At 41.5% G+C, this 20,036-nt stretch overlaps 1 protein-coding gene across 1 annotated transcript in view; it reads right to left on the bottom strand.

Annotated features, from left to right (window-relative positions):
- Positions 1-20,036, bottom strand: part of c8b (complement C8 beta chain) — a 57,902-nt gene that overhangs the window by 33,113 nt on the left and 4,753 nt on the right. Inside the window, exons 2-5 of the mRNA XM_043699299.2 lie at positions 16,746-16,908; positions 8,802-8,937; positions 6,803-6,944; positions 5,908-6,040 (exon numbers count right to left, since the gene is read on the bottom strand). Coding sequence (XP_043555234.2) covers positions 5,908-6,040; positions 6,803-6,944; positions 8,802-8,937; positions 16,746-16,908 — 574 coding nt within the window. The remainder of the gene's footprint in view (positions 1-5,907; positions 6,041-6,802; positions 6,945-8,801; positions 8,938-16,745; positions 16,909-20,036) is intronic.

Raw genomic sequence — 20,036 nt, 5'->3', positions numbered from 1 at the left:
AGGAAAGGACAAGATTCTAGCAGAGATTTTCAAACTAAGAGGAGCAAAACTTACCTGCCATTTCCACCAACTGTTCCTGAAAACCAGGGACAAAAAACAAATCCCCGAGGATCTCAGGGATACTGCCATCACCATCATTTTCAAGAATGGAGACAAAGTGAACTGTGGAAACTATCAAGGAATCTCCCTGCTTTTCATCACCAGGAAGATTATCGCCTGAATCCTCACTAGGGTTCTCCTCCTAATCTCTGAAGAAATCATTCTGAAAAGTCACTGTGGTTTCTAACCAAACATTAGAACAATGGACATGAATTTCACAACTCAAGAGAAATGCTAGGAACAACACCACAACTACATGGTCTTCATCGATCTGACCAAGACTTTTGACTCAGTCAATGGAGAAGTGATATGGAAAACCTGGCTGCCCAGACAGTTCACCAATATCCTTTGTCTCCTCCATGACAGGTTGTTGGTGCATCGATGGTGGTGTGACAGAATCCTTTGAGCTCTTAACAGGAGTCAAGCAGGGATATTTCACCACTCTCACCTTTTCTCCCACCTTTATCGCCACCATTCTTCATCTTGTCAATAAGCAGCTTCCAGGTGGTGTAGGCATTGTTTACAGTATGGACAGAAAACTTTTCAACCTCAGCTGGTTGAAATCCAAGAGGGAAACTACACCGACATTGCTCTTATATGCAGATGACAATGTCACCTCTGCTCTCTCAGAAGAGAATCTGAGCTTCATTTAATGCCTATGGAGGCATATTGAAGAATTGGTCTCAGCCTTAACCTCAAAAAGATGCAAGTCCTTTACCAACACATCTCAGGGCAAGTTTCAGGCTATTGCTTCATTAAGATCAAAGGAGAAATCCTCCCAAACATGGAGCATTTCTTCTATCCAGGAAACTACCTCTCATCTAAAACTGACAGCCATACGGAGATCCAACACTGTATCCAATCCATGAGCTCAGCCTTTGGATGGCTGCAAATGAGAATCTTCAATGACTATGACAACCACACTGATACTAATATCCTTGTGCATAAGATAGACATCCTTCTGACTTTTCTATGAGGATCAGAAACTTGGGACTATGTATAGTCACCAACTCAAGGCCCAGCAGATGTACCACCAACACTATTTGAGATGGTTTCTCTGCATCAGTTGGGGTGAGTGGCATAGGAACATCAGCTTCAAGGCCATGATGATCCAAAACCAACTCTGCTGAGCTAACCATATACTTAGAACTCTGGGGTTCCAACTGCCACAGCAAATCCTCCTTGCCCTACTCAAGGAAGACACTCAAGTGAGAGGAAGACAAAATAGCTCTTCAAAGATTCCCTGAAGGCTTGCCTCAAGAAATGCAATAAAGCCATCAATACCTGTCAGACCCTTACTCAGAAGACACCACTTGGAAGAACCTTTGGTATGAAGGGACACAACTTTTGGAGAATATTGTGGGCAAGAGGATATACAGAAAAGGAACCAGAGAAAGGAATGCCAATTATCTCGAGGCCAGTGACCAACTGTGGTTCTTGGATCAGGCTCAACAGCCATGCAAGGACACACATAAGCCATGACTGATGACACAGAACTTTCTAGATGGACAAATATACTCATTAGTGAATGATTGCCAATGATGATGCAATGAGATGATTATTTGAATAATAATGGAGGAAAGGGTCTAAGGAGAGAATGGCTCTAAGTCATAAAATCACTACAGTGTGAAAACAAGCTATTCAGCCCATCAAATCTACACCAAGCTTCTGAAGAGCATCGCACCCAGATCCAGCCCCCTACCCAATTCTCATAATTCATCCTTTCCTGTGGCTAACCCATGTAGCCTGCACATCTTTGGACTAAGGGAGGAAACCCATACAGACACAGGGAGATTGTGAAAATGCCACACAGACAGTCCCGTGAGGGTGCAATCAAACATGAGTCCCTGGCACTGTGGGACAACATGGTCGCTCAGTGGTTAGCACTGCTGCTTCACAGTGGCCCTGGGTTTGATTCCACTCTTGTGTGACTATCTGTGTGGAGTTTGCACAGTTTCCCTGTATCTGCATGGGTTTCCTCTGGATGCTTCAGTTTCCTTCCGTTGTCCAAAGATGTGCAGGTTAGGTGGATTTGGCCATGTTAAGTTGCCCATCGTGTCCAGACCTGTGCAGGCGACGTGGGTTACCCATGGGAAATGCAGGGTTACGGGGATAGGATGGAAATGTGGGTGAGATGGTCTTCAGATGGTTGTTGTAGACTTAATGAGCTGCATGGTCTGCTTCCACACAGTAGGGATTCTATTAAGTGGAGAAGAGAAACATGCTAGTCATTCTGCTCAGTTAGAACAATATCCTCTATGTACTCTCTATCTGCACAGCTGTTTTTTTAACATAATTAGTGTGTTGTAGCCATCTTTATTCCAACATATACACTTTACTGTTTGTAGTCAATCTTGACAGATTTATTAGGTAATTGATAACAGCCATGAATTAACTTTAAATTAAAATATCAATAAATTGGCATGCTTAACAACTAATAAATTACTTCCATTTTAGTTCAGGCCTATAGCAATATTTTAAAGGTTGAGAAGATAAATGATGAGATGGTGACGATTGTTAATGGGACAGCATAATTAAGTGGCAGGGAAGTCTAAAAAACACAGCTTGCAGCAAAAAGTCATAATAAAACCATTGTGGTTTTAAACCTCTCCAAAAATGAAAGAAATAATGGCCTGATCTTTTCCCCTTGGTCATGGTGAGTTTGTTGACACAGGGAATTTAATTTGGTGATTCAACATGGATTATTCTTCTGCGCGGAACATTCATGGATGCTCTTCCATTTAGTTGCCAATCAAGGTCTTTAAGTGGCTGACTAATGTCCACTTAAAAGTGTTATTCCAGTGCCACTGGCATAATGCTGGGGAGGGCAAAAGGCTTGGCCTACTGAGAATGGGACAAACTAATCAATGTGAGGCCTTTGCAGCTTTTGGCAGGATTCTTGTACTTCCTGCCTTCAAATGACTTAGTCCCTGCTTGAGGGCTCCATCATCAGGAATCAGGGTGCCCACTGAGAGCTACCCTCCTGGTTTTGCTGCCAACAACACTTTCCTTGCCTACAGAGATTGACACCTTGTGAACCCTTCTCCCTATCACTTCCCGGTGACCTGGGATTGAGCAACTAACCTATCCTTGAAGTGAATTCTTTTTAATTAGGATCTTGACCAGATGGGCCAATGGGCTGAGAAGTGGCAGATGGAGTTTAATTCAGATAAATGCGACATGCTGCATTTTGGGAAAGCAAATCTTAGCAGGACTTATACACTTAATGGTAAGGTCCTAGGGAGTGTTGCTGAACAAAGAGACCTTGGAGTGCAGGTTCATAGCTCCTTGAAAATGGAGTCGCAGGTAGATAGGATAGTGAAGAAGGCATTTGGTATGTTTTCCTTTATTGATCAGAGTATTGAGCACAGGAGTTGGGAGGTCATGTTGCGGCTGTACAGGACATTGGTTAGGCCACTGTTGGAATATTGCGTGCAATGATGTTGTGAAACTTGAAAGGTTTACAGGGATGTTGCCAGGGTTGGAGAATTTGAGCTATAGGGAGAGGCTGAAGAGGCTGGGGCTATTTTCCCTGGAGTGTCGGAGGCTGAGGGGTGACCTTATAGAGGTGTTCAAAATTATGAGGGGCATGGATAGGGTAAATAGGCAAAGTCTTTTCCCTGGGGCTGGAGAGTCCTGAATTAGAGGGCATAGGTTTAGGATGAGAGGGGAAAGATATAAAAGAGACGTACAGGGCAACTTTTTCACACAGAGGGTGGTATGTGTATGGAATGAGCTGCCAGAGGAAATGGTGGAGGCTGGTACAATTGCAACACTTAAGAGGCATTTGGATGGGTATATGAATAGGAAGGGTTTGGAAGGATACGGGCCGGGTGATGGCAGGTGGGACTAGATTGGGTTGGGATAGCTGGTCAGTGTGGATGGGTTGGACCGAAGGGTCTGGTTTCATGCTGTACTTCTCTATGACTCTATGACTCTACAGTAGCTCTGGGTTCTCCTTTGATTTGCTAGCAGGTCTTGGTTGATGTAATTACTGCTCCCAGTCCCAGAGGGAGGCTGGTGCTGACTAGTCAAGCACCTGAATTAAAAAATGATGTGTGATGAATGACTTTATGGTCACATGTATTTTACAGTGAGAAAAACAGTAAAATGCAATGAAAAGCTTTTCAACTGTTGCCCTGATCTGGTGCCATTTTGAATAGTTTAAGTATAAGAAAAAAACAGGAAGATTCAGCTTAAAGAGATTCCATCAGTCCTGAGCCAGCTCATCATAAAGGACACTTACGCTGCCATTCCTCCTTCGCTGCACACCGCCGTCTATATTGGAACCAATCAACATCAGAGTCGCCACTTTTCAGGTGCCACATTTCACCGTTGGGCCGATTCTCCTCTGCCACAGCCTCAATGCTGCCTTTGCCAGACCAACCAATGTTAGAGTCACATCTCTTGGCACTGGGCCCACCTTGTCGATGTCGCTGTGATGCCCTTCTACCACCACTTCGCCACTGCCACCGCCACCGCCAGACCCAACTAATGACAAACACACTGATCCCCAGGCGCCCTCTTTTCCTGCTGGGCCTACCTCGCCGATGTCACTTCCACTGAGATAGCAGCTGCCGATTCTGATGCCAAGTCATGTGTTCCCTTTGGAAAAGTAAGTAGGGGCTTATTCGCTGTCGCCACCAGGTCCGTCCTGGGATCCCTCGCCAACATCGATGCCGGCGGATGAGCCCAGCTCAGCTGCCCTACTGTGCCACCAGCTTGATGATGGCATGATGTGGTGACCTTTCCTGGAAAAAAGCAACCTGGGGTTCCAGCTAATTCTCAAACGAGCAATCAAGGCCAACAGCACCTTATATGATTCTGGCAATATGCTGATAAGACTAAACAGGATGAGTTTCCAGGATTCAATAGCCTACACTCAAGGATGACTAAACATTTGACCAATGAAATTGGCCACATTCAGGTAGGGGTCCTGAAGAAATCATTACATTTATGCAATGGGCTCAACAGTTAGGTCGAACTAAATAAAGAAGATTTTTTTTAAAATTGTAAAAGTAATGGCCTAGAAATTAATTAAGCATAAAATCTGACATTACAATGTTGAAGACTGCTTTAAACAAAAACAATAATATGAAACATTCAGATAATTACAAAGTAATTAGACAATGTCAACCAGGTCATATCGTTTGGGTTGGGGTGAGGTTTTAAGATCATGCCTGATTTACCTTTTTGAACTCTTTTAGAGAGGTGTTAGAACTTATGGCTAAAGGTAAATCCAAGGACAAAGTCAATCTAGACTTGAACAAAACTTTTGATGCAGTGCCTGGATTTTCATTACTGAGGTAGACAGCAGGAGACTGAAAAATTTCCAGCTTTAGGTGTCCAGCAAGCACCCAGGATCTTCATTGCCAAAAGGGACATGGATATGGGCTACGGCCAGCTCAGCCAACACCAGAAAGAGATTGGAGTTAGCCACAGATTCTGTCAAGGTGTGCTGTGGAATATGGTCCCATTAACAATAAATAAGATTTCAGTTACTTACTTTGATGGTCATGCATTCAGCAGTTTGGATCTATTTAAGCACGGCTATTACCTCCATAAGCCTCTACCTTTTGAACTTTTTCTTCCCCTTTAACTTATTTTGTGAGATTTATTTCTTCCCGGTATTCAGAGTTAGTATTGTACAAAGCAAATTGGGCCACATTGTTTACATTCAAGGAGTTATATTTACTTGTTCATTTAAAAAAAATGAACTATGCTAGATACAGTTCTTTTAATAAAATCACATTCAAAACTTCACATTTAAAAAGAAAATTATACATTATTCTCACAATGTGGGTTTACCTCAGGGCTGTAGAATTCCAAATTGTGTGGTTTTCTGAATCTTACATTGTTCACATAATATGGTGCACAACTTCCTGCATAATACCTGTTGTCTAAAACAGTTCCCTCTAGAGTCTCACTTAAAATATTGTATCTGTAAATATATAAAAATGATTAATTAAAACTCAGTTATACTCACCAATTCATGGGGCTATGAACTAATCCTAATTTAAATTCTCCTCGATTAAACTCTCATTCAAATACAATATATTGCTCTAGACTCTCTTCCTCATTATCTAAAAGAGTAAAATCACCACAGCCATATCAGGCCATAGGGCTATTCTCTCATGAGAGAGATTATGGGTGGTGGTTTAACCTAAATGTCAACAACCCTCAGGAGAGGATAAAGGTTAAGAAAGAGAATCCTTTTTAGTAACTTCAGCTCATGCAGTAATTGAACCCATACTTTTAGTATTACTCTGCATTGCAAGCCAGCTGACTAACCAACAGAGCTAAACAGCTCCCCACCCACCCCCCAGCTCCCCCAATCAGCTACCACTGTTGGATAATGGTTTATCATACAGTCTCTGACTATAATTCATTTTTTCCCATAGTTTCAAAACTATGTATCACTCTTACATTGCCAATCATTACTTCCTTCTAAGATTAGCAATCAAATAAAATCCAAGCTTGGCATCAACATTACTTGTTCAATTATCTCATCTTAGTGTATTACTGAGAGGGTGCTGCATTGTTAGAGTGCTGTCTTTTGAACAAAACATGAAACAGACGTCCTACTCACTCTATCAATAATCTTGTGGAATTTGAGTACCACAGATCTAGAATCAAAAGTGTACCCATTTATAGTGTTATATTGAAATGTCAGTCAAATCTGGATTGAGGACATGATACATACCCACTTCCAATATGCTGTACAGCCCAATACTGTTCAGTTTCTCTGGAACATGTATTACTAACACTATTGCAAGTTTTTTCATCAGAATTATCTCCACAATCATCATCTTCATTACAAAGGACTCTGCGAGGAATGCATCGACCTTAAAAAGTTCACACAATATGTATTTCATTGCAAAGCTATAATGTTAGTTGTAACATTTTGCTTCCAAATCGATTAGAATACAGGCAATTTCTGCATTATGGTCTTCATTCCGGAGTCCATTTGCAAGTTCACGGGTTCGCAAGTTGGAACACAATGCTGGACAATGGAAAGCAGCCAACTGTTAATACGGGAAATGTTTGTATATAGTCTTTAAAATTTGAAAACATTTCTGGGATCATTTTTGTAAGCCCAAGCATTTGAAAGTCAGATATTCATAATTCAGGGAGTGTAAATGGTTCACTCTACAGAAAGCAGCTTACTGTGGTATCTAGAATTAGGGATGTAAACTTCAGAATGTTTAGAAGGTTCTGCTACTCTTAAAATGAACTTGCAAATGACAATTCTATTGAACCATACACGTTGGAGTGGGTAATATTACTGCATTATTTAAGTTTCTATTGTAAATTGGCCAGTAGGGAAATTTGAGTCTTCATAAATTGGGCATCACAGGGATTCAATTAAATGCTTGCCTAAGAGGGAGACATCACAACATGTTCTTGTGGATAGATCTGGCTCATCTAGCTTAGACCTTTTTTCTTAAGCAACAAAAGTTTTAGTAAGAATGATTTAACAATGAGGGGTATATTTTTCAAGAACTACAGGCACTTTTCAACATCAGTAGTCATCCTTTCAGCACAGAGATAAGGGGATTTCTTTTCTCTCAGAGAGTTGGTGACTTTGGAACTCTCTGCCTTGGAATGCCATGGAGGTGGAATCATTGAATATTTTTAAGACAGAGGTGGACAGATTCTTGTTGACAAGGGAATCAAGGGTTATCGGGGGTAGATGCGAATATAGCATTCAAAGCATAAACACATCAGCCACGATCTATTTAAATAGCAGAACAGTCTCAAGGAGCCAAATGGTCTAATTTTGTCTCTAATTTATGTTCATTTCAGAAAAGACTTCTCATAGTTCTGTCCAGTCACAACAACAAATTTTTGTGCTGTCATTATTTACATGTAGTCAATTTTAAACGGCAATCAACAAGACTATTCAGATATTGGGAAACAGCAAACAGAGTTTATTTGTACAGCAAAATACATGAGTCCAACTTGGGTAGACCCTTTGTAAAATCAAATTAATTTTGGGAATCCTACTTCTAAATTATTATAAAACCCACCTCGATCGCTAATGTCCTCCAGAGAAGGGAACATATGAATCCTACCTAGTCTGCCATACATTTAACTCCAAATTCCATGTTGGCCCTGAACGTGCATTGGGTGACATAGCAATAGATAGTAAATACTGCTTTGGCATTGGCACTTACTTCCAAAAAGGAACCTGAATAAACTGTAACATTAAAGAAGATTTCAGAGAATAGATTTTGAGTCTTTTCTCTAAGTTCTCATCGAGGATTTGGAGATCCTTATCTGTCAAATTGGCATTTTTCATGCACCAATGTTGACCTTTATGGTAATTTACTGAATGATAAACAGATTTTCTTTCCCATTGCTATTTTATACCTAATTTGATTCCCAATTGCAGGTTATGATCTGCTTAAAAAAAATTATTGCTGTTTATTCTTCATTGAGTTACACATGGTACAGGAGAGGACATCATGTTTTGGTCATAAACTGAAAACAGAACAATAGGTTATATTGCAACAAGCAAAAATACTCCTAATCACCTCAAATGATCGATGGTTAACACCAATTTATGATTATCTTTATTCAACACTGTGTAGATTCCTATTAAAGACCTTATCTGCATTGTTGATAAACGGTATGATACTATGTGAAGTTTAAATTTTTCCATGTTGGTTTGATCACATGCGACTGAAAACTTTTGTTACCTGTCTCAGCACACACAAAACCCTCACATAAATTCCTTGTTCTGCAGGCACCTCTGCAGGGTTTCTCTTGTCTGTCAAAAGAGTCACATGGTACGCCACCAAACTGAGATGGTACTTCAAGTCTTGCATACCTATACTACATAAATTGAGATGACAAAGATTGAGCATAAAGATGTTAACATGAGATATCATGACCAGTTAAAGTGTGATGGGGCAAGTGAGCAAGCTATTGGTGCCCCACTGAGCTTTTTCCCAGTTTTGACTTTTACTTTCTTTCATGTTATTGGAGAAAGGTTAGTGGGACAGTGTTGTTTTCAAATTGAAAAGTAGGTAAAATTACAGGTGCTGTTTCTGACCTTGTATCACTGTACATACTGCGCAGTACTTTTGCTCCAAATTTGTATTTCAAATTTCCTGAACTTATTTCTTCACCGCTTGAGGAACCATATGTCATCTGCAGTGTCTGCCCCATTACAGTCGAGTCCACTTAGTTCGAGACAATTCCAGTGATCTGTATCTCTCATGAAAGTATGAAACACTGAATTTTCTGCTGAGTTTATCCTGAAACCTCCAAATTGGGCTCATTCCCCCTCTATGTGCAAGGTGAGGGTGGCTGGACAATGAGGGTCAAATAATATGCATTACTGATGTGCTGCAGTTCCAGTTGCAATCCCTGAGGCAACTAGACAGTCTATTGAGCAATCCAATTTAGTAAAAGAACATCAACCCCAGGGCAGGTTACTTTATGTATATATGCAAAAAGCTAGCTGCTTCTTTTAGGCGTGAGCAATAGACATCTACGGAAGAGTTTCATCAACATCGCTAGTGATCCATATGTGGTGCAAAACATTTTTATTTTTCAAGAATATTTTTGACAGAATACAAAAGTTTGCCAATCTATTTGTCAACACTGAATAATATTCCTTCCTACCTGATCTTGAGAATCAGATTGCAAAGACCTCTTATTTGTATTGATTTTGTGATGTAAACTGTGGACTATATATGTATATTTCTAATGATATTTGTAGCGAGTTTGGATCTCCTTTTTGAGTTCATAATTGGTGGGTTTTTTTGTGTGGCTGAATTATCCATTAACTTGAAAATGTTTCTGTATCAATGGCAATTTCTGTCAAAAATAGTTTTTGAGGTTTATCTGTGGAGAGCATGGCTTTGGGCACAAATAGACTTTTGTTTATTTTAGGTGGCTTGTGAGTCAGCATGTTAAATATTGGGGCCTCAGTGGTTTGATAGAGAGTTCTGGAAGTTGTTGTTTTTCAGTTTAAGGGCAACACCCATATATGAGAGACATGGAGTTTCACTTTTAACTTTGGGTTGTGTTTTTTTAGTCCTGGGAAGATCTTGAAACAAGAATAGAAGTTCATAGGATCCCTACTGTGTGGAAACAGGCCTTTCAGCCCAAAATGTCCACACCGACCCTCCAAAGAGCAACCCACCCATTCCCCATTATCCTACATTTACCCCTGACTAATACACCTAACCTCCACATCCCTGAACACTATGGGCAATTTAGCATGGCCAATTCACCTAATCTGCACATTTTTGGATTGTGGGAGGAAACTGGAGCACCTGAGGAAACCCACACAGACCGGGGAGAATGTGTAAACTCCAGCAGTCATCCGAAGTTGGAATCGAACCTGGGTCCCTGGTGCTATGAGGCAGCAATGCCACCCTAAAAAGATTAGAAAAGATGGCTGTATAAAGCGCTGCTTGGAGAAGGCAAGAAGTTAGGTTTTTAGAGTGTGGTAATCCAAGATGGAGGAGGGGAAAAATTTCTGGCTGTAAGAGCTGCTCCTTTTTTTGAGGTATTTTAAGTGTTGGAGGTGATTTCCTCGAATTCCAGAAGCAGCAATTACTGTTTTATATGCTGTTGCATTGTTTTGGAACTTTGGAAAAAAAAAGTCAAAACAACAGCAGTGGTGAGGAAGCACATGGTGAGGACAGTGCAGGAGAGAGAGAGAGAGAGAGAGAGAACCTGCACAATTACTGCCTTTGCTGTTTGAATTTGTGTATTGCTGGACATCGGAGTGCATCTGGGAAAACTAACAAACAGTGAAATTCACAACTAATCTTGGAGGAACTGTTGGGCGAAGTTCACAGCACAGAATCAGAGATGTTAATTGCAAGGTTCGTGAAGGTTTGTAGCTCAGGTTAAGGTTTAGGGTGTAGGTTTGCTCGCTGAGCTGTAGGTTTGATATCCCGACGTTTCATTACCTGGCTAGGTAACATCATCAGTGGTGACCTCCAAGTGAAGCAAAGTTGTTGTCTCCTGCTTTCTATTTATATGTTTGTCCTGGATAGTTCTCCTTACTACAAACCGACAACAAACTCGCATTCCTGGACGTCACAGTCGAAAGAAAGGATAACGGAGAACTACAAACCTGCGTATACAGAAAACCGACAAACACTGACCAAATACTTAACTGCACCAGCAACCATCCCAACACACAAACGAAGCTGTATCAGAACACTATTCCAACGAGCCACCACACACTGCAACACAGACAAACTTCGGAAAACAGAGGAGAACCACCTATACAACGTATTCAAGAAGAACGGATACTCAAAAAAATACATTCCGCAGATTCCTCAAGAACAAGCCACAACAAGCAGACCAAACACAGCCAGAAACCCTAACCACCTTACCATACATCAAAGAAGTTTCAGAAATAACAGCCAGACTACTAAGACCCCTTGGAATCCTAGTAGCACACAAAACCACCAACACTCTCAAACAAAAACTAACAAACTTAAAAGACCCAATACAACCCATGGACAAAACCAATATCATCTACAAAATTCCATGCAAGGACTGCCACAATCACTACGTAGGACAAACAGGAAGAAAGTTAGCCACCAGGATACACGAACACCATCTAACCACAAAAAGACATGACCCTCTCTCCCTCGTAGCCCTACACATGGATGAAAAGAAAACACCATTTCGACTGGGACAACACATCTATCCTGGGACAGGCTAAGCAAAGACATGCCAGAGAATTCCTAGAGGCCTGGCACTCCAACCACAATGCCATAAATAAACACATAGATCTCAATACCATCTATCAACCCCTCAGAAAACGAACAGGAAATGACATCACCACAAATCCCAGGAACCCCATCCAGGACAAACATATAAATAGAAAGCAGGAGACAACAACTTTGCTTCACTTGGAGGTCGCCACTGATGATGTTACCTAGCCAGGTAATGAAACGTCGGGATATCAAACCTACAGCTCAGCGAGCAAACCTACACCCTAGATAAATTAATTGTTGTTTTAAGTCTGTCCAAGAGAAAGGCTGTATTAGTGAGTACAGTGTGTTCTTTCTTGTTTATATGTTTTTGGAGATAAGTCTTTTGATTAAACTTAAAATATAAGCCATAGCTATTAATTTAACCTGGGGCAGTGTTTGTAGAGGAATAAGACGGTGTTATTTTCTGGGTCTGTAGATTGTGAAGGAGCAAAAATGGCCTTTGCAGAGATATGTACTTCTTATCAGATGTGGGAGTTTAAAGAGACTTTAAGGGTTACTGCAGATTATATCTGCCATAAATGCTGTTGGATGCGAATCTTATCAGATCGAGTGGATCGGTTGGAGAGACAGATAGAAGCGATGAGGAATTTGCAACAGCAACAGTATGTGATAGATGGTAGTTATAGGAAGGGGGGGAAGTCTCAGATACAGTCACATAGTTGGGTTAACTCCAGGAAGGGTAAGAGAGGTAGGCAGCTAGTGCAGGAGTCTTTTGTGGATATACCCATTTCAAACTGGTATGCTTTTTTGGAAAATGTAAGGAGTAATGGATTCTCAGGGGAACGTAGCACGAACAGCCAAGTTTCTGGTATTGAGACTGGCTCTAATGCAACAAGGGGTACGTCGGCTTCCAAGAGATCAATTGTGTTAGGGGATTCTGTGGTCTGAGGTACAGACAGACATTTCTGTGGCCAGCAGAGAAAAAGCAGAATGGTGTGTTGTTTCCCCGGAGCCAGGATCAAGGATGTCTCAGAGAGGGTGCAGAATGTTTTCATGAGGGAGAGGGGCCATTGTCCACATTGGAACTAACGACATAGGAAGGGAAAAGGTTGAGATTCTGAAGGGAGATTACAGAGGGTTAGGCAGAAATTTAAAAAGGAAGTCCTCAAGGGTAATAATATCTGGATTACTCCCAGTGCTACGAGCTAGTGAGGGCAGGAATAGGAGAATAGAGCAGATGAATGCATGGCTGAGGAGCTGGTGTATGGGAGAAGGATTCACATTTTTGGATCATTGAAATCTCTTTTGGAGTAGAACTGACCTCTACAAGAGGGACAGATTGCACCTAATTTGGAAGGGGACTAATATACTGGCAGGGAAATTTGCTAGGAATGCTTGGGAGGATTTAAACTAGTAAGGTGGGGGCGTGGGACCCAGGGAGATAGTGAGGAAAGAGATTGATCTGTGACGGGTACAGCTGAGAACAGAAGTGAGTCAAACAGTCAGGGCAGGCAGGGACAAGGTAGGACTAATAAATTAAACTGCATTTATTTCAATACAAGGGGCCTAACAGGGAAGGCAGATGAACTCAGGGCATGGTTAGGAACATGGGACTGGGATATCATAGCAATTTTTACAGAAACATGACTCAGGGATGGCCAGGACTGGCAACTTAATGTTCCAGGGTACAAATGTTACAGGAGGGATAGAAAGGGAGGCAAGAGAGGACGGGGAGTGGCGGTTTTGATAAGGTCTGGCATTACACCTGTGCTGAGGGAGGATATTCCTGGAAATAATCCAGGGAAGTTATTTGGGTGGAACTGAGAAATATGCAAGGGATGATCACCTTATTGGGATTATATTATAGACCCCCCAATAGTCAGAGGGAAATTGAGAAACAAACTTGTAAGGAGATCTCAGCTATCTGTAAGAATAATAGGGTAGTTATGGTCGGGGATTTTAACTTTCCAAACGTTGACTGGGACTGCCATAGTGTTAAAGGTTTAGATGGAGAGGAATTTCTTAAGAGTGTACAAGTCAATTTTCTGATTCAGTATGTGAATGTATCTACTAGAGAAGGTGCAAAACTTGACCTACTCTTGGGAAATAAGGCAGGGCAGGTGACTGAGGTGTCAGTGGGGGAGCACTTTGGGGCCAGCGACCATAATTCTATTCGTTTTAAAATTGTGATGGAAAAGGATAGACCAGATCTAAAAATTTAAGTTCTAAATTGGAGAAAGGCCAATTTTGATGGTATTAGGCAAAAACTTTCGAAAGCTGATTAGAGGCAGATGTTCGCAGGTAAAGGGACGGCTGGAAAATGGGAAGCCTTCAGAAATGAATCCAGAGAAAGTATATTCCTGTCAGGGTGAAAGTGAAGGCTGGTAGGTATCGGGAATGCTGAATGACTAAAGAAATTGAGGGTTTGGTTAAGAAAAAGAAGGAAGCATATTTCAGGTATAGACAGGATAGATCGAGTGAATCCTTGGAAGAGTATAAAGGAAGTAGGAGTATACTTAAGAGGGAAATCATGAGGGCTAAAAGGGGACATGAGATAGCTTTGGCAAATAGAATTAAGGAGAATCCAAATGGTTTTAACAAATATATTAAGGACAAAAGGGTAACTAGGGAGAGAATAGGGTCCCTCAAAGATCAGCAAGGCATCCTTTGTGTGGAGCCACAGAAAATGGGGGAGATACTAAAAGAATATTTTGCATCAGTATTTACTGTGGAAAAGGATATGGAAGATATAGACTGTAGGAAAATAGATGGTGACATCTTGCAAAATGTCCAGATTACAGAGGAGGAAGTGCTGGATGTCTTGAAATGCGTAAAGGTGGATAAATCCCCAGGACCTAATCAGGTGTACCCTAGAACTCTGTGGGAAGCTAGAGAAGTGATTGCTGGGCCTCTTGCTGAGATATTTGTGTCAATCGATAGTCACAAGTGAGGTGCCGGAAGACTGGAGGTTGGCAAACATGGTGCCACTGTTTAAAAAGGGTGGTAAAGACAAGCCAGGGAACTATAGACTGGTGAGCCTGACCTCAGTGGTGGGTAAGTTGTTGGAGGGAATCCTAAGGGACAGGATGTACATGTACTTGGAAAGGCAAGGACTGATTAGGGATAGTCAACATGGCTTTATGCGTGGGAAATCATGTCTCACAAACTTGATTGATTTTTTTGAAGAAGTAACAAAGAGGATTGATGAGATGTGATCTATATGGACTTCAGTAAGGCGTTCAACAAGGTTCCCCATGGGAGACTGATTAGCAAGGTTAGATCTCATGGAATACAGGGAGAACTAGCTATTTGGATACAGAACTGGCTCAAAGGTAGAAGACAGAGGAAGGTGGTGGAGGGTTGTTTTTCAGACTGGAGGCCTGTGACCAGTGGAGTGCCACAAGGATCGGTGCTGGGTCCTCTACTTTTTGTCATTTAAATAAATGATTTGGATGCGAGCATAAGAGGTACAGTTAGTAAATTTGCAGATGACACCAAAGTTGGAGGTTTAGTGGACAGCGAAGAGGGTTACCTCAGATTACAACAGGATCTGCACCAGATGGGCCAATGGGCTGAGAAGCGGCAGATGGAGTTTAATTCAGATAAATGCGAGGTGCTGCATTTTGGGAAAGCAAATCTTAGCAGGACTTAAACACTTAATGGTAAGGTCCTAGGGAGTGTTGCTGAACAAAGAGACCTTAGAGTGCTGGTTCATAGCTCCTTGAAAGTGGAGTCACAGGTAGATAGGATGGTGAAGAAGGCGTTTGGTATGCTTTCCTTTATTGGTCAGAGTATTGAGTACAGGAGTTGGGAGGTCATGTTGCGGCTGTACAGGACATTGGTTAGGCCACTGTTGGAATATTGCGTGCAATTCTGGTCTCCTTCCTATCAGAAAGATGTTGTGAAACTTGAAAGGGTTCAGAAAAGATGTACAAGGATGTTGCCAGGGTTGGAGGATTTGAGCTACAGGGAGAGGCTGAACAGGCTGGGGCTGTTTTCCCTGGAGCGTCGGAGGCTGAGAGGTGACCTTATAGAGGTTTACAAAATTATGAGGGGCATGGATAGGATAAATAGACAAAGTCTTTTCCCTGGGGTCGGTGATTCCAGAACTAGAGGACATATGTTTAGGGTGAGAGGGGAAAGATATAAAAGAGACTTAAGGGGCAACGTTTTCATGCAGAGTGTGGTACGTGTATGGAATGAGCTGCCAGAGGATGTGGTGGAGGCTGGTATAATTGCAACATTTAAGAGGCATTTGGATGGGTATATGAATAGGAAGGATTTGGAGGGATATGGGCCGGGTGCTGGCAGGTGGGACTAGAATGGGTTGGGATATCTGGTCGGCATGAACAGGTTGGACCGAAGGGTCTGTTTCCATGCTGTACATCTCTATGACTCTATGACTTTACTGTTGGTTCCAGACCAAATAAAGAGTCATAAGTGGTTGTTTCGGATAAGTGTTCACGTTTATAATAGTTCTCAGAAGAAGCTAACACAATTCCAGTTTAACAGTTGAAATCTCGAGCAACTAAACCCTATAGTGGTGTTGGAAACAGAGGCACTAGTGTGAGTATTTTATGAATGGTGTTTTGGAAACTGTACCAGGGTGTTTTGGATTCTACTGTGTATGAAAGCTCTTTTATTTCTTTACAATTTATAGAGGAGTGTTTTGGGATTAATGGATTATACTTTTACTGTTGGTTTAAAATCTTTGAAGTTACAAGTAGATAGCTTGGATCATTCTATATTAGTTTCATTCCTTTTGAAATAAAACTTTGCTTTGTTGAAGCAAAATCTGCAGCACTGCACCTTTATGGTTCAACAAGAGACCACTTTGTTAAAAACAAAACAAATAAAGTTATGATCTATCAAGTTAGGTTCCTGGTGGAACGTGATTTGTCTACTAACAACATTTACTGGGATCATAACAGTTTCCATTGTTATACTTACTTGCTTGCTCTGGCAAGGATCACAAGTGCTCCAGGAAGACCAGGAAGAAACAATGCAATCAATTGGCTGTGATGGACTCCTCAATGATCTTTTCCATTGTCTTCCTACTTTGGCTATATTTAACACATTTGATTGATTATTTAATTCCATGGGGGTTTCTTTGCTGAAATCAGAAAGAAATTATAATAAATCCAGAAGATCATATAAAAAAAACATGTTTCTGGGAGGCCTGGTTTAAGCATAGCTGTGGTGTGTATTTTAACAAGATTCCACAAACAGCAACTTATGTTTATGTCGCATCTTTGCCATAATTGAATTTCAAAGACACTTCACAGGAACACTATAAAATACAATATGATTCTGAGACACATATTAAATCAGATAACCAAACATTTTGTCAAAGATGTAACTTCCAAACACTGTCTTGAAGAAAAAAAGTAAGGATGAGAAGCAATGAATACAGGAAAGGTATTCAAGAAATTGGAATCTAGGCAAAAGAAGGCACATTTATCAAAGGTGAAGTGATTAAAATTGAGATGGCTATCAGTTCAGAATTAGAGGTGCACAGACATCCTGGAAGGTTGTGGAGCTGGAGGACAGGAAAAAGGATGACCAGAGCTATGGAGATTTGAAAACAAGGATGAAAATTTTAAAGTCAAGACTTTGCTTGATTTGAAGCCAGGGTTGGTCACAGAATATATAGATACGAGGTGAAAGAGATTTGGCACAGGAGTTAGGACTGAGGCAGCAGAGCTCTGAATGATATTTGGATGATGGAGGGTAGAATGTGCAAGAATAGTCAAGTCTAGCGATAAGCAGATTCTGAATGAGTTTTAGCAGTAGATAAGTTGAGACAAGGACAAAGTTGGGCAATGTTTATTAAGAGGTAGATGTAGGCACTGTTGGTAATAACACAAATATGAGGACAGAAACTCATCTTGGGTCAAATGTAACACCAAGGTTACAAACACATTGGTTTAATCTCAGATTGTTTTGAAGGAGACAGATGGAGGCAGTAACTCTGGTACGGGTTTGGACTGGGTTCAGGAAACAATAGCTTCATATTTGGAGACAATTCCTGCTTGTCCAGAACTGGAGTCATCCAGCAGTCCTTTAATTTAGCAACAGTGGAGGGGTTGAGAGAGGTGATAGTGAAATAGAACTCGGTGTCCTCTGAGTACATGTAAAAATGAATTGTTCCTTTAGGTGTTGTCATTGATGAGTGTCATGCAAGTGAGAAATAGGAAGGAGCCAAGGATAGATCTTGGGGTCACCAGAGATAGTTGTGTCAGAGTGATGCCAATGCAAGTACTTCCTTGGATCCAGATAAAGAAGGACAGGGAGGGAAAGTTTATCCTTGTCACAATCAAACAAGATGTCATCTGCCACTTTGGTAAGAGCTATATTAGTACTGTGACAAGGGCAGAAACTTAAATGAAGGAATTCAATTATAGAGCTCTGGGAAATATTGATATGGTATGAGGAAACAACAACATATTGAATGACTTTAGAAAGCTTGAGTGATCAGAGATGGGATGATGGCTTGCAAGATATATTGGGGTCAAAGGTTGATACTTCTGAGGTAATGATAGCAGATTTAAAAGAGAGAGCCACAGCACCTGAAAAAAAAGAGCCATTAACACTATCACTATCACTATCAGTGGCCACACTAGACTGAAAATGCCTGACATCAGAAGCTAAGCAGACTTAGGTTTGTTTAGCATTTGGATGGGAGGCCACTTAGAACTGCCAAGTGCAATAGGCTTATGTTTCATCTCCGCTTCCAAACCCATTTGACTTAGTCCCCTTCCTCTCTGTCTGCATCTCCCACACCTTTGATGGTCTGCATTGCCCTTATTGCGCTTTGTGCATAAATTATTCAATTGGAGTACCTAAGACCATAAGACGTAGGAGTAGAAATAAGGTCATTCGGCCCATCAAGTCCACTCTGTCATTTAATCACGGCTGATGGGTATTTCGACTCCACTTACCCGCACTCTCCCCGTAGCCCTTAATTCCTTGCCAGATCAAGAATTTATCAAGCTCTGCCTTGAAGAAATTTAACGTCCCGGCCTCCACTGCACTCTGTGGTAATGAATTCCACAGGCCCACCACTCTCTGGCTGAAAAAATGTCTCCTCACTTCCATTCTAAATTGACCCCCTCTAATTCTAAGGCTGTGCCCACGGGTCCTAGGATCCCTGCCTAACAGAAACAAATTCCCAGCATCCACCCTTTCTAAGGCCATGCACTATCTTGTAAGTTTCTACTAGATCTCCCCTCAACCTTCTAAACTCGAAGGAATACTATCCCAGGATCCTTAACCATTCATCGTATGTTAGGCCTCCCATTCCAGGGATCATCCGTGTGAATCTCCACTGGATACGCTCCAGTGCCAGTATGTCCTTCCTGAACTGTGGGGCCCAAAACTGGACATAGTATTCTAAATGGGGCCTAACTAGAGCTTTATAAAGACTCAGAAGCACATCACCGCTTTTACGTTCCAACCTGCTTGAGATAAATGACAACATTACATTTCCTTTCTTAATCACGGACTCAACCTGCAAGTCAACCTTTAGAGAATCCTGGACTAGCACTCCCAGATCCCTTTGTACTTTGGCTTTATGAATTTTCTCACCATTTAGAAAATAGTCCATGCCCGCATTCTTTTTTCCAAAGTACTAGACCTCGCATTTGCTCACGTTGAATTTCATCAACCATTTCTTCGACCATTCTCTTAAACTGTCTAAATCTTTCTGCAGCCTCCCTACCCAGTCTGTACTACCTGCCTGTCCGTCTAACTTTGTATCATCAGCAAACTTCGCCAGGATGCCCCCAGTCCCTTCATCTATATCATTAATATATGAAGTGAACAGCTGCGGCCCCAACACTGAATCCTTTGGGACACCACTTGTCACCAGCTGTCATTCCAAAAAAGAACCTTTTATCCCAATTGTCTTCTGTCAGGCAGCTAATCCTCAATCCATGCCAGTAGCTTACCTCAAATACCATGGGCCCTCACTGCACTCAGCAGCCTCCAAAGAGGCACCTTATCAAAGGCCTTTTGGAAGTCTAGATAGATAACATCTACTGGGTTTCCCTGGTCTAACCTATTTGTTACCTCTTCAAAGAATTCTAACAAGCTTGTCAGACACGACCTCCCCTTACTAAGGTTAGGCTAATCGGCCCATAATTTTCCATCTTTTGTCTTGATCCTTCCTTGAACAAGGGGGTTACAACAGCGACTTTCCCTTACTCCAGTGACTTTTGCAAGATCACAACCAATGCCTCT

This window comes from Chiloscyllium plagiosum, unplaced genomic scaffold, assembly GCF_037043375.1.
Source record: "Chiloscyllium plagiosum isolate Xiang-an unplaced genomic scaffold, Cpla_swu_hap1 HiC_scaffold_9, whole genome shotgun sequence".
Classification (NCBI taxonomy): Eukaryota; Metazoa; Chordata; class Chondrichthyes; order Orectolobiformes; family Hemiscylliidae; genus Chiloscyllium; species Chiloscyllium plagiosum.
This window is presented reverse-complemented; position numbering and strand designations above follow the sequence as displayed.